Source organism: Halichoerus grypus, chromosome 2 (assembly GCF_964656455.1).
Source record: "Halichoerus grypus chromosome 2, mHalGry1.hap1.1, whole genome shotgun sequence".
NCBI classification, from domain to species: Eukaryota; Metazoa; Chordata; class Mammalia; order Carnivora; family Phocidae; genus Halichoerus; species Halichoerus grypus.
The window spans coordinates 41,538,742-41,552,022 of NC_135713.1; the positions used below are offsets into that span (position 1 = coordinate 41,538,742).

The 13,281-nt window shown below is 55.3% G+C and overlaps 1 protein-coding gene across 1 annotated transcript in view; it reads right to left on the reverse strand.

Annotated features, from left to right (window-relative positions):
* Positions 1 to 8,382: 8,382 nt before the first annotated feature.
* Positions 8,383 to 13,281, reverse strand: part of CAMK2A (calcium/calmodulin dependent protein kinase II alpha) — a 60,644-nt gene continuing 55,745 nt past the window's right edge. Inside the window, exons 17-18 of the mRNA XM_036113577.2 lie at positions 10,228 to 10,456; positions 8,383 to 9,929 (exon numbers count right to left, since the gene is read on the reverse strand). Coding sequence (XP_035969470.1) covers positions 9,926 to 9,929; positions 10,228 to 10,456 — 233 coding nt within the window. The 3' untranslated portion in view covers positions 8,383 to 9,925. The remainder of the gene's footprint in view (positions 9,930 to 10,227; positions 10,457 to 13,281) is intronic.

Below are 13,281 nucleotides of genomic sequence, written 5' to 3' on the forward strand. Positions count from 1 at the left end.
GGACAGGCCCCAGCCCCCACCCTGCCCCCCCCCCCCCCCCCCGCGGCCATGGTCCTGTGAGGACTCCTCACCCAACCTCTTGGCTGCAGCCTGGGGTCCTGGGAGTCCGGAATGGGCGATCCTAGAAGTCTGGGCTTCTCTTCTCCCAGATTCCCAGTCTGCAATTAGAGGATTCTAGGAGCCTAGGGAGCCCACCAGCTTCACCTCCCCCTGCCTCACTTGCCCTGCCTTGCTTCCTCCGACTGCTCTTGCACTCGCTCACCGCCTCAGCACCCGGGCCTGAGGTTCCTGGTCTGTCCTCCCCGGCCCCATCTTCCCATCTTCTGCTTTTCCACTTCCGCCGCTCCCAGACAGGCTGTCCTGCCACCTCACCCTTCTCCCGCCTCTGCCACCTCCCAACAGCCCCCATCCCCGTCCCTTTATTGACTTCAGGTCGCCCTGGCTCAGAACAGACCCCCAGCCAGGCCCAACGGCAGTGGGAACCGATTGAAGGAAGCCATGGCAGCACAGGGACAGCTCAAGGAAGGCATCAGCCCTGTTTGGAGTAGAACCCCAGCCTGGAATCCTGGAATGCCCCAGCAGGGGACAAGCCCAGTGCCCCCAGAGCCAGGCAGAACAGCCAGGTGAGCGAAGCCGGAGGTGTGAGCCAAGAGTAGGTGGTGACTGGCCCCCAGAGGGTGTGGCAGAGAGGAGTCAGGGGTGGGGACCGTGGTGCACTAGAGAAGAAAACATGGCTCTCTTCAGGGGAGGCTGCCCCTCACAAGGATGGGCCCAGGTTGCCAGATATCCCAGCTTTTTTTTTTTTTTTTTTAAAGATTTTATTTATTTATTTATTTATTTGAGAGAGAGAGTGAGAGAGAGAGCGCAAGAGGGGGTAGGGTTAGAGGGAGAAGCAGACTCCCCGCCGAGCAGGGAGCCCGATGTGGGACTCGATCCCGGGACTCTGGGATCATGACCTGAGCCGAAGGCAGTCGCTTAACCAACTGAGCCACCCAGGCGCCCCAGATATCCCAGTTTTTTAAGAGAAGTTGGAAGTTTGGATTTTTGTGAGAATCTTCCCATTTTTAAACATGAGCAACTGATTGAAAAGCAGTGAAACAGCACGGCTCCCTTCGGGTGGCTGGCAGGCCCACTGTCTGCAGAGGCTGGGGATTAGCAGGGCCGTGGCCCACGGTGAGAACGTACCGGAGCTGAGGCCAGGCCCGGGGTCCCCACCCCTGCTCAGTGCTCTGCTCCCCTTCTCAGCTGCTCTCTGTGTCCAGGGCCCCCTGACCTGGGGAGGCTGGGGCGGGGGGGAAGGGGCTGGGAGGCAGCATCTGTGCTTGGCTCAGGTGTGGAGAGGATGACCTGGGGCCCTTTATTCCTGTTCCAGGAATGTTCTAGGACTCATCAGAGATGGTGTTCTCTTGGTGGGCACTGGGAAGCACTGAGATGGGGCACTGACCCCCCATAGTCACTTCTAGCCTATGATCTGTGAGAGCAAATATCTGGGAGGCCGGGGGAGGAAGGGGAGCAGGAGGGGGCAGGGGAGAGGGCTCCACACCATTACGGTGAGCCATAGTCCCAAGGTCAAGTCAGGGTCAACAGACAACACTGGGGTCACACTGTTACCTTGTGTTTGGTTCTCGGTAGGCCCTGCCCCCTGTGTTCCCCTTTACCACCCCAGCCAAGTTCACCTTGTATGATACCCTGAGTAGGCCCAGGCCTCCAGCTCCAGTGTCTTCCCCGTTCACCCATGGGACTCCTGTTCATCCTTTTAGGTCTGTCCTCCACACGCCCTCCATTCCCCACCAGGTGTGGGCTCCTGGAGTCTCCAGGGAGCCTGGCTCAGCCCTACACCTGGTGAGCCGTGACAGCCCAGCTCAGCCTGCATGGGACGCTCACGGCCTCCAGAGACAACCCCCTTCATTTCTGTGCAGTTAAGACACTTCTAGCACTCTCCCCGGACCCCAGAGCACCCGGGGCCACGGCAGGGCATCATGGTGGGGGGCTTGTGTTGCTCAGCCACACAGACCTGGGTTCATTCCCAGCTCGGCCCCTCCGTGGCAGTGCGGCCTTGGGGACCCACAGAGCCCGTACACAATTTTGCACAACACAGCAGCACCTCAAAGCAGCGTGTTGGTGGCTCTAGGGACAGCCAGCGAAGAGTTAAAACCGCCCCAGCCCCTCTGAATTCCATGTGACCCTGGGTTGCTGAGCCTACGGTTTTGCGGTGGACACTCTTCTCCAGACTCATTTTTTGCCCATGGCTCATGGAAAGTTTGGCTCCTTGAGCTCCAGGCCACTCCCTCTGGGGCCTGAGGCCTTGCTGACGCTGTCCTGCCCTGGAAGGGCATCCAGGGCTGCCTGCCCGCCCGGGGATCCTTGGCCAGTGCTCCACCCCCACCCCCCTTCTGTCTCCGCCTGACTTCCTGCACGCTGACCTTCTCCCCCAGGACAGGGTAGCAGCCCGCCCCCCTTGGCCACGTTGAGGCCTCCTCCCAGCGCCCCATCCAGGATCGCTTTCTGTTTGAGGGAAAGAAAGCCTCTTCCCCTGATGTCCACAGCATCTGTGAGCAGCCTCCCATCGAGAATGATAGCCAACAGGAGTCAAGGCAAGCTTGGACTCTGCCCATCGGAGCCCAGTCTTGGCCCCGCTGTCCACTGGCTGGGCAACCCAGCTGGATCTGCTGCTTCATCTCTGACCCCCAGTGTCATCAGATGGAAGATGCAGACAATGGCTTTCCCCTTGCAGGGAATGAAATGGGATAATATAGGTGCTTAGTGCATAGTTTTAAAAAACCCGTCAGTGCTTAGTGCAATCCATGGCAGGTAGAAGCCCTGTAGGTGGGATGGTTCTCAGGAGCCTGCTGTCCCTAGTACAGATCAAGAAACTGAGGCCCAGCTCCTGCCTCCAACCAGCAAAGGCAGAAGGAGGGTGGGGACGGGTGTGCTTGGAGTCTGGGTGAGGCAATGACGGAAGCCCAGGGGCCAGCTGGTATCTTCCAGTTCCACAGCAGGGCGCCCTGGAGGCTGGGCCTTGGTGTCGCCATCTGTAAAATGGATGGGTTGGAGAGCCACAGAGGGGAACAGTGCCTATTCCTCAGAGCTGGGTTCTGGGACTGGCCCCTCTTGCTGGATGGAGTTAATGATTAAGAGTTCTGATGGCTTCTCCAGCGGGCGGGGAGGTCCAGCCAAAGCAGCAGGAGATGCGGATGCAGATGCGCTGTAGGAGTCGGGCAGCACTGAAATCCTCCAGGCCCCAAGGCTGGCTTTGACCCTGACTCTGCTGACCCAGGGTCAGGGTCTCACAGAGTTTTAGGAATTGGGGTAGCAGGAGGGCAGGGGCAGGGGAGGGGCCAATGGTCAATATTGATCTAGCTGCGTCAGGGGAGTGGATGGAGAAGTGGGAAGCCTGGGGTGGGGCTTGCTGATAACTGGTCTTCCAGCTCCCAGTGTGGCTGTGGGAACTGGGGAACGGGGTGCTTGGTGCAGAATTCCCAAACTGCTTACTGAAACTACAGCTGCCTGGAGGCCTGGCCAGGCTTCATGCATCCTGTCCTCTGAGGGTAGGGTCTAAACATCTGTATTTTTAGCCTACTCCCTGGGGGATTTGCAGCAGCCAGCAAGTTCCCATATTTGGGGACCATAGGTTCAATCCCCTTATTGTAACAATGAGAAATCTGAGGTCCAGGGAGGAAAAGTAACTCGCTCAAGGTCACACTGGGAGAGAATGATGATAATTCTCCCCTTTTTCTTGGTGAAAGGGTAGTCGACTTCTAGATAGCTCCATCCATCCCCCAGCTGTGGCCCAAAGCCCAGGAAAGGATGGTGGGGACAGGATGCCCACAGGGAAGTGGCTTCTGAGACCTTGGTAGGTCCAGTTAGAGAAGGGAGGGTGGGGCTTGTCCCAGGAGGAAGGACAAGGAGCAGGGGCCATTCCCACAGGACTGGACCTGCCCCACCCTGCCCTGTGCAAACACTCCCAGCACCTGCTAGAGGATGTTTCCTAAAAGATTTACTGTGGCCCAGTCTGGAGAAGGCCATTTCCATTGCTAGGGACCTACCTGGGCCCTGGAAAAGCACATCTACAACAAAGGAGATTTGGGACACACTCTGACACTCTGGCTTCCCACAGCCTCCTCCCTAGCCTCGTCTCTCCCCACCCCTACCTAATCCACTGTTCTGGGCTCTCAGCCTTTGCCTTGCCTCCCCCCACTTCACCCCTTTGAGCATGTGCACAAAGCCTCCCCAGCACCCCCAGTCACTGCCATGCTTCGGCTGCTCCTTCCTCTGGCTCTGGTCCCCTTCGCACCTCCAGGTCCAGCCCCCACCCCAGCCCACCCTGCACTCTGGTTTGCCGCATGGCTCTCACCCTCTGGGGTGGCCCCTTTGGGGACAGGAGACAGGTCCAGCTCATCACTGGGCCCTACTCAGAGCCCAGCTGGCTGCCGTAGTCCCCAGCAGGTGTTTGGAGGGGCTAAAATTCCGAAACCCACCCCCCTCCCTCACATCCTGGGCCATCCCAGTCAGGTTCCCTCCCTCTGCACTACAGCGTCTTTGCTCACGGAATGAAAAGAAGAGAAAAGTAGTGGCTGGTGGAGGGGCAAACTGAGGATCCTGCGAGCACACACAAAGGAGTAGGGCGTGCCTGGTCCTTGGTGTGAAGGAGGAGCGGGCCGCTGTTATTGCCGAAGTGGGTGAGTGGGTGGGATGCTCAAGCCCCTGCACTATCCATCCCTCCTCCATTCCTGCAGCACACGTTTGCCGGAAGTTTACCCCATGCCAGCGCACTGATACCCCCTGCACACGTGGGGAGCAGGGGCAAGATGCTGTTCTGCCTTCAAGGAGCGCTGAGTTTTGCAGACTCCTGCTTAAGTGCCTTCAGCCCAGAGCGCTATGGTGAGGTGGGTACAGGGATTGGGTAAGCCCACAGAGGGCCCTAACCCAGCATGTGCTGGGAGCGTGTGGGGGAGGCTTCCCCAAGGAGAAGACACTAGGGCTGTGTCCTGAAGGGTGAGGGGGCATTGCTGTGCACTGAGCAAGAGAAGGAGAGGAGCCAATAGGTTTCATAGTAAATAGGCAGTGGGGAGGTAGGGACTGCGGGCAGTCGCTGGAAGGGGTGGAGGGTCAAAGAGAGGAGATTCCTAAGAACCCCAGTCACAGTTTGCTGGCTGTTCAGAGACAGGAAAACATGGACTGGGACACCGGAGGCCCTGGAGGGACCCCCGGTTCTGTCTGGCAGGAAGCGTCTTTGCCTCTGAGCCTCATTGTCTTCCTCTTCAGGATAGGGCTGTTCTGAAACAAGAGGTATTGTGAAAGCACTCTGTGAACTCTAAAGGGTCATGTTCCTGTCAGACAACAGTAGTGTTTTGGGTGGAGTTGGTACTTTCTGAGAGTTAAAGGGTACCTCTTGAGGTTAACTGAGAGCTGGAGGTTCAGGGCCCCAGGGGCCGCCTGTAACCTGTTCCTGCGCTGCCACCTGCTGGTGGGTATCTGCAATGGCAGCATGAGCCCTCAGGCCCGCCCTCAGGCCCTTCCTCCCGCCCAGGCCCGAGATCCCGAGGCGGCAGGAAGGCCGAGCTGGGAGAAGTCCAGGCGCTAACGTTAGTAGACTCCCCTGCAGGAGTGCAAATGGAAGGCCCCGATCCCTTTGCAACCCACCGCCTGGCCCTTCGCAGCCCTGGCCTCTACTCTCACTGTGACGATCCTCATGTGTGTGCAAGGGGCACCCGCCTCGCGGCCCCTCTGCACACCAACAGTGAGGATGGACTCTGGAAGTGGCTGGTGCAGGAATTCTGGAGTCCCAGACACCCCAAGCATGGTCTAGAGGGGACTGTGGGCTCCAGAAGGCACATCCCCCCTGGCGCTGTGGAATCCAAGGAACTTAGGTGGCTGCGTGGCTGAGTGACCATCTCACCTGGTTTGCCTGGGACTGTCCTGTGTTAGCAAACCAGGACAGGTGGTCACCCTGCCGTGGCCCGAGGGCCAAAGCCTCTGCATCACCGTGTTGGCTCTGCCTGCGGTCTGGACGCAGAGAGCCAAACTGGCCTGTCCTGTGGCAGGGGCCTCCCCTCGGCCGTTGGAGCCTCTCATACCATCCCTCTCTCTGGCCCCAAGGCCCCCGTCCCAGGCACTCAGTCCGCAGAGAGTGTGTGGGTATTGAGGGATTTCTCCCCTTACCCCTTTCTCCGAACCAGTCTCCAGGAGTTCTGAGGCCTGGCAGCTTGTCTGTGAGGTTGGGTTGGGGGAAGAGAATAGGTGTGGAGGGACTTCTTCTGGAACAAGTTCTCATTTCACAAGGAAACCGAGGCCTAGAGGAGAAGAGCCTTATCCCAGGCCCCTGAGGGAGACTTTGCTGCTGGCTGGCTGTTTGTGGCAACCCCTGTCCAGCCCCCCACCGCTCCCCCCCATCCCCCACCCCCGCTCCCCCCCATCCCCCACCCCCGCCCCCCGCTCTAGATAAGGGCCCCTCATGTGCCTGAGAGAAAGCCAGCCTCCTCCCGGGGTCTAAGGCTGGGGCCCAGGGTCCAGGCATAATCCCACTGTAATTGGCTCAGCCTTGAGCATGAGACCAAGTTGGCCCAATCAGAATGGAGACCTTGACTTTTATTTTGCAAATGGTGAGTTCTTGAACAGGAAACAAACAAATAAACAAAACCCACCCAGTGCTGATGATTGACCGAGACCGAGACCGGGAGACAGCAAGGTGCACAGAAGTTGGTAGCTATTTATTGCACTGAAAACACCAGTAAAACAGACACCCCTTCTTCCCCCCTCCCACCCAATAGCAGAAGTTTTGAGCAGTGGTCATTCAAGTTCACAGCCACATATTTAAAAAAAAAGAAAGAAAGAAAGAAAAGAAAAAAGAAAAGAAAAAGAAAAAGAAAGAAAGAACTGAAACAAATCCCCAAACCAATAGTAACAAAGAAACCAGCACGGGGAGTCTGGCAAACACATCCCCCCCCACTCCCCACCCCAAGGATCTCCCCTTGGGAGACAGGAGGCCAGGATCAGCGCCACAGTGTGCACAATCCTGGGAGAATACTTTCCTATGGAGGTGTTTGCATGCTGGAGCCTAGGTCTGGTCTTAGGCCTGGATTTTTTTTTGCATCTACAGGATGTTTTAGAGGAGCAGAGTTTCACTGTCTGGTGGGGGTGGGCTCTGGGCCGCTTTGTCTGCCCGCCTCCCCTGCGTGCCGCCTCAGGATCACGCTGGTGCCCTGTGGTCCACACTGGCTGACTACCCACCTGCCGGAGTGGCCTTCCTCGTGGAGGCCGTTTCCTCCCGGGGTTGGGACCTGCCTCCATTTCGCTGGCACTTGGAATGGGACGCAGTGGATAGGAGGCATGAGACATGTCAGCAAATAGGAATCGGGACATTGGTGTCCTCCAGCTCAGTTCCCCCTGGTGGAAAAACCCAGGGCCAGAGCAGGAAAAGGTCACACAGCAAGTCTGGTCAGAACTGGGAATGGAATCCTATTAACCCGCAAAGCATGGTTCTTTTCCTGCAGTCCACTGCTAATAAGCAGTCGACAGGCACCAAAGAGGGGAATGAGGGGCAGGTGGGGGCGTGGAGGGGGGCTGGCCAGGCCCAGAACAAAGCAGGAGTCTAGCCAGTGACTAACCCTGTCAGTTCTCGCAGGTATATTGGGCTTCACTTCACCGTCCCATTGGATCCCCCATCAGCCCTGCAGCAGAGGCTGGGCAGGAATATTTAACCCTTTTGCTGATGGGGAAGCTGAGGCTGAGAAAGGGACCGGACTTGGTCTTGGTAATTGCAGCATCCCCTGTGAAGGCCACACCCTCACCTTGGGCTTGGGGATTGCTGTGGAAGCTGGCAGCTCCACAAGGGAGGCAGGCGGTCTTACCGCTGGGACGCTGGGATCACTGGGCCTTACTGGGAAGCCCTCTGGACCTAGGGCAGGCCAAGTGCCTGCCCCCTGGGCCTCGGCAGCAGGGTGTCTGCCAAGGATAGAGGCCAGTGATCAACCAATTTGGAGAGCAGGAAGCCCAGGCAGCCTCTTTCCTGGCCTGCAGCCCCAGTCCAGCCTGCCTCACCTGCCCCCAGGGGCAGCTTGTAGAGAAAAGGGCCCAGCAGACATCCCATGATCGGGGGAAACTCAGAAAGTCCTGGATCGAACATCCCCACCAGTCCTCCAGCCAACACCCAGGACTCCCCAGAGGTTCGGGGGAACCAGAGCCTCCTCCAAATCCCTGGGGCTGTGGCTCTTCCTCCCCTAAAATCCTCCAGAGGGGACAGTATCTCATGCTGGCAAAACACGGCCACACAGAGGCCAAAAAGCACAGAGAGGCGGCAACATAATTCCGAGTTGGACACTGAGAATACAACCTCTATTTTTTTTTTTTTGTCCAAAACATGTAGATTGGTTTTGCTGAGTGTTTTTCTTCTTTTCCTTTTTTTTTTTAAACATACTTACTGCATATAAAGTCATGCAAAGAAAACAGTGCAGACAGTAGATCCTAGTGGATGTGCCAAGGCATTCCACATCAGAGTCAATCCCGGGGAAGAGGGAAAGAGAAGGGAAAAAAAAGAGATTCGAACCTATGGCTGCAGGACGAGGCGTGAAGAGGAAAAATTCCAGTGCTCTGCTTGGACCAGCAGATGCGGAGGGGAGAGGCAATGAAGACACATGCTCATGAACCCCCAAAGATGGGGAAGGGGCTGGGGGGGCACACACGGATGCAGTGGGATGAAATCCTGGGAACCTCAGTTTGGGAGGCAAGCAAAAAAAAAAAAAAAAAAGATATTTCTGTCCTGACAACCTCCCCCACTCTCTCTGCCCTGATTTGCTGTTTCTTAGCACTAACATCTGGTGTTTCTACAGTCCTGAAAGGAACCTTGGGACCAAAATGTCAGCGAGGACCCCCCCCCCCCCCCCGTCCCCAGGGCTGAGTACACCTCGGCCCCAGATAACCACAGGTGACAGAGTGCATCTCAGAGATGACATGAAAAAAAAAAAAAGACCTAGAACAGAAAAAAACTACCCCTCACCCCTCTTCCCACCTCCCTTCCCAACTCGACCCGACCCTCCTCGCTATAATTTGAGAGGTTTAGTTATTACATAAATATCCATGAACGCAAAATCCATTTACGAAACACACAGAAGTTTGGCTATAAAAAGGCATGCGGTCCGAGTAGAAGTGATACCTAAATGTTGCCTTCTTTGCCCCCAAAAAGCAATCAGATTCTCTCCCTCCGATGTGACAAAGCTGGAATTCTCCCGGACTGATGGAAGGGTGGAATGGGCGTTACTGTCGGAGGTAAACATCAGCCGAAGGCGGAAGGAAAGAGTGGGGGGCACCCTGAGAGGATCGTGCTCCACACACCGAGGGAGAAGGGTCCGCACGGACAGGAGGACAGGGCGGGATGGGGGAAGAGCTAGGGAGGCAGTGTGAGGTGGGGGCTCCTGGTGTCTGCTCCTCTGTCACCCTCTCCCACAGGGGAGGCCAGCTCATGGGGCTGGGGGGACCCTGGAAGGGAGAGGCAGGGAGATGGGGGGCGGATGCCACATTCTTCCTGATTCTGCCCCTCTTTTTCCTCAGCCCCTGGGGGGACACACAGCTGGACATTCTGGCCTACAGCCAAGGCAAGACCAGGGGGACGACAGCCAGGAGGGGGAGTCCTCGGAGCCAGCACCCAGGGCACCCAGGGCACCCAGGCCTGAGGAAGCCCCGCCCTGGCAAGGGACACAGAGCCAGCGTGACAGGTGGTGGCAGGGAGACGTGCCGCTTGCTCGAAGTCGTGATAGCTTTTGTGAGCAGACAGATTTTCCTGACGCAGGTGTGACGGTGATGGTGATGATGGTGGTAGTGGGGTGACGTGATTGGGGGAGTTCCAGCAAAATCCAAGTGGGAGAACCAACAGCCACATTCCATGAATGAAGAGTAAATCTCTGCGGTACAGGGCTTCCGGCCTGGTCCTTCAGCTGTAAGAAATGGTATGTGTGGTAGGTAATGCAGGTGCTTCTGAGGGCGGCCTGTTTTCCTTGGGCAACCACCCTGCACCCCCATCCTTAGATGGGGCTGACGCTGCTTCCTGTAGGTCCCACCCAGCTTCCCTCCCCCAGGGAACCTGCAGGTCTGGTCTCCTCCCTGTGGTCCTCCAGCCCCCACCCTGTGGCCTTCCAGCAGCCAAGTTCCCCAGCATGTCCCCCTCCAGGCTGACACCACCCCTTTCCTTTAGACTGTCCCAGATGACAGATGGCAGGAAGGAGGGGCTCTTACTGGGGCAGGACGGAGGGCGCCCCAGATCTGTGGAAGTGGACGATCTGCCATTTGCCGTCCCGGCGGTGCCAGACGCGGGTCTCCTCCGACTGGGCCGTGCGGGGGATGCCGCCCGCATCCAGGTACTGTGTGATGCGGATGTAGGCGATGCAGGCCGACTCGTCGCCCATCAGATGGATATGGGGGTTCAGGATGGTGGTGTGCACGGGCTTGCTGTTCCGAGACCACACTGGAGGTGAGGATGGGAGGGGGCAGAAGAGATGCAACTGGGGGCCTCCTGTGTCCCTTCCTTCACTTCCCCATCTCCCAGTGACCCTCTCAGCAGAGGCATCCCCCCCCGTCTCATTTCCACAGGAGGGGTCTCTGTGACAGGGCTCAGCTAGGAGTCAAGGCAGAACTTCTAGATGGCTAGAGCAGATCCCAGATTTCAGACATGCCAATTCTTTAAACACAGGGGAATGGGATTTTAGAATCACAGTATCTCAGACACACGGAAGTATAGGGCTATGATTATAGAATCAGATGAACTTAGACCAGAGTCTCAACCCCAGGTTCCCTACAGAGGCCAGGCAAGTACATAAACGAGGGGGGTGAGTGGGGTATAAGATGCTAAATGGCAACAGACCCTTTGCCTCTGGGACAGGGAGCGAGCGATAGGGAGTGGCAGAGACTGTGGTGAATAGCACACCCTGTCCCACCTGCAGAGGGCGCCCTGTCCACAGCTTCCTTGGTGGCTGCTCTGTGAGCAGCTGACCCTTGAACGATGCGGGGGAGGGGGGGGAGTTAGCCCCACCCCCACCCCCCACTTGAAAATCCACATATAACTTGACTTCCACAATACTTAACTGCTAATAACCTTCTGTTGACTGGAAGCCTTACCGATAACGTCAACAGTCAAATAACCCACATTTTGTATGTTATTTGTATTATTGTGCTATATTCTTACAATACAGTAAGCTAGAGGAAAGAAAATGTTATTAAGAAAATCACAAGGATGGGGCGCCTGGGTGGCTCAGTCGTTAAGCGTCTGCCTTCGGCTCAGGTCATGATCCCAGGGTCCTGGGATCGAACCCCGCATCAGGCTCCCTGCTCAATGGGAAGCCTGCTTCTCCCTCTCCCACTCCCCCCTGCTTGTATTCCCTCTCTCGCTGTCTCTCTCTCTGTCAAATAAATAAATAAAATCTTTAAAAAAGAAAAAAAAGAAAATCACAAGGAAGAGAAAATATATTTTACAGGGTGGGGCTGTATTTATTGGGGAAAACGTGTGTATAAGTGGACCTGCATAGTTCCAACCCTTGTTGTTCAAGTGTCAGCTCTAAGTGGAATCCACATTTGCCACACCTGATTTTTCAGGAGAATGTGGAAATCTGGATTTTTATGTGAAAAGGCCTCATTTTTATTATTGGTCTCTAATTCGAATTTAAAACCTCATGCAGGCCACGTGAAGCATATATGCAGTCCAGATATGGCCTGTGGACCCCTGATTTGCCACTCCTATTCCAGATATATGGAATTATGGAAACCTGAGTCATATTAAAATTGTACAATCCTAGGATCTTGGAATTGTAAGGATGGAATTGGTGGTCATGGGGTGAGGTCATGGAGCTTTCCACAGTCAGGCAGAAAGGCATAACTCTTCTAATCATGACAGAACTGAGAAAAGTACCTAAAGCCAGCTTTCTCTATGCAAAATATGAGCCACTATGATTATTATTATTATTAATTATTAATTTTTGGGTCCTAGGAACTCTCCATTTTTTTCAGCAAGATAGAAAACAAAAGCACAGAAAGACAATGACCCAGGGAGAGGCTGGACAGGGCTCACCAGGGTCCCAGACTTCAGAGGAACCCTCATGCCTTCTCTTAGTGTAGCCCAAATGTAGGTCCAAATCCCACAGAGAACGAGTTTAAAATATACACTGCCCATCTCCTCTCTTGAAGATAACAATGAAAAAATCTATACTATTCAAAAGGCTCTTTCCCCTTCCCCACCCTCTGATTCTGATGCCCAGCCAGGTTTGTGAGCCATGGGTTTCCTGGAAAATGTAAAATGTCTTTTTTTTTTTTTAGGACTACTGAGAGCATCCCTAATATTATAATCACACTCTACCCAGGCTTTGGCTACGGAACACTAAATCACTCAGTCTTACATATATAGACTAACAGACTGTTACAACTTGGGGTTCTCAGAGAGAATGTAGAGTTTTTGCATTATAGGCTTGGGAGTGACCTCAGAGGTCAGAGGTCACCCAGTGGCCCTCCTACAAAATGCAAGGAGTCCTCTGTAAGCATCCTCAACAGCAACCAGGGCTGGAAGCACTCAGGACCATCTAGTTCAATGCATCCATTCAACACATCTGGAAACTGAGGTCCAGAGAAACAATCTGACTTGTCCCAAGCTGGGCCACTTCCTGAAAGAAATGCAATAGAACCTAAAAGCAGTCAGTCTCCAGATGGGATTGAATTAGGACAATCTAGAACAATCTCAGAAGAGACAAACAAACAAGGTCAGCATTGTTGAGGGTGCCTCGCTGCTGTTGGCAAGGGCTGGGGTTCTGGGGGACATTTGTAAAGAAATGACCACCCTGATGTGTGTTCTCTGAATAGACTATGGCCTTCTAACGTCCACCCTTATAGGTAGCATGGGACAAAGGGCCAGGTCCTCCAGCAAGGAAAAACAGGCAGGATGGTGGGACTCGGCCCGGGGCAAGAAGTTGCTCTGGGTCTTGCATTCATGGGCCCTTTGGCATTCAAACCTAGAATCCAAGGGGTCGGTGTTGTGAGGGGTGCCCACTGCCTGGACTCAGGCCAAGAGCTAGTTCAGCCTTCTCTTTGTGTTTATTATCTCTGGGCCTTTACAGCCAGCTCAGCCTGGTTTCTGCTCTGCTCGGTGGGGATTGGGGAGTTCACTCTGGGAAACCAGCACCTCCAGAAGACAGACCTGTATAATGGTGGCCATGGTGATCAGCCAGGGAGCTCCAGGGTGATGGGGAAAACTTGGGGTCCAGCCACCTCTCTTCACATGAAAATCTAACCTCCACTGCTAGGCTTGGA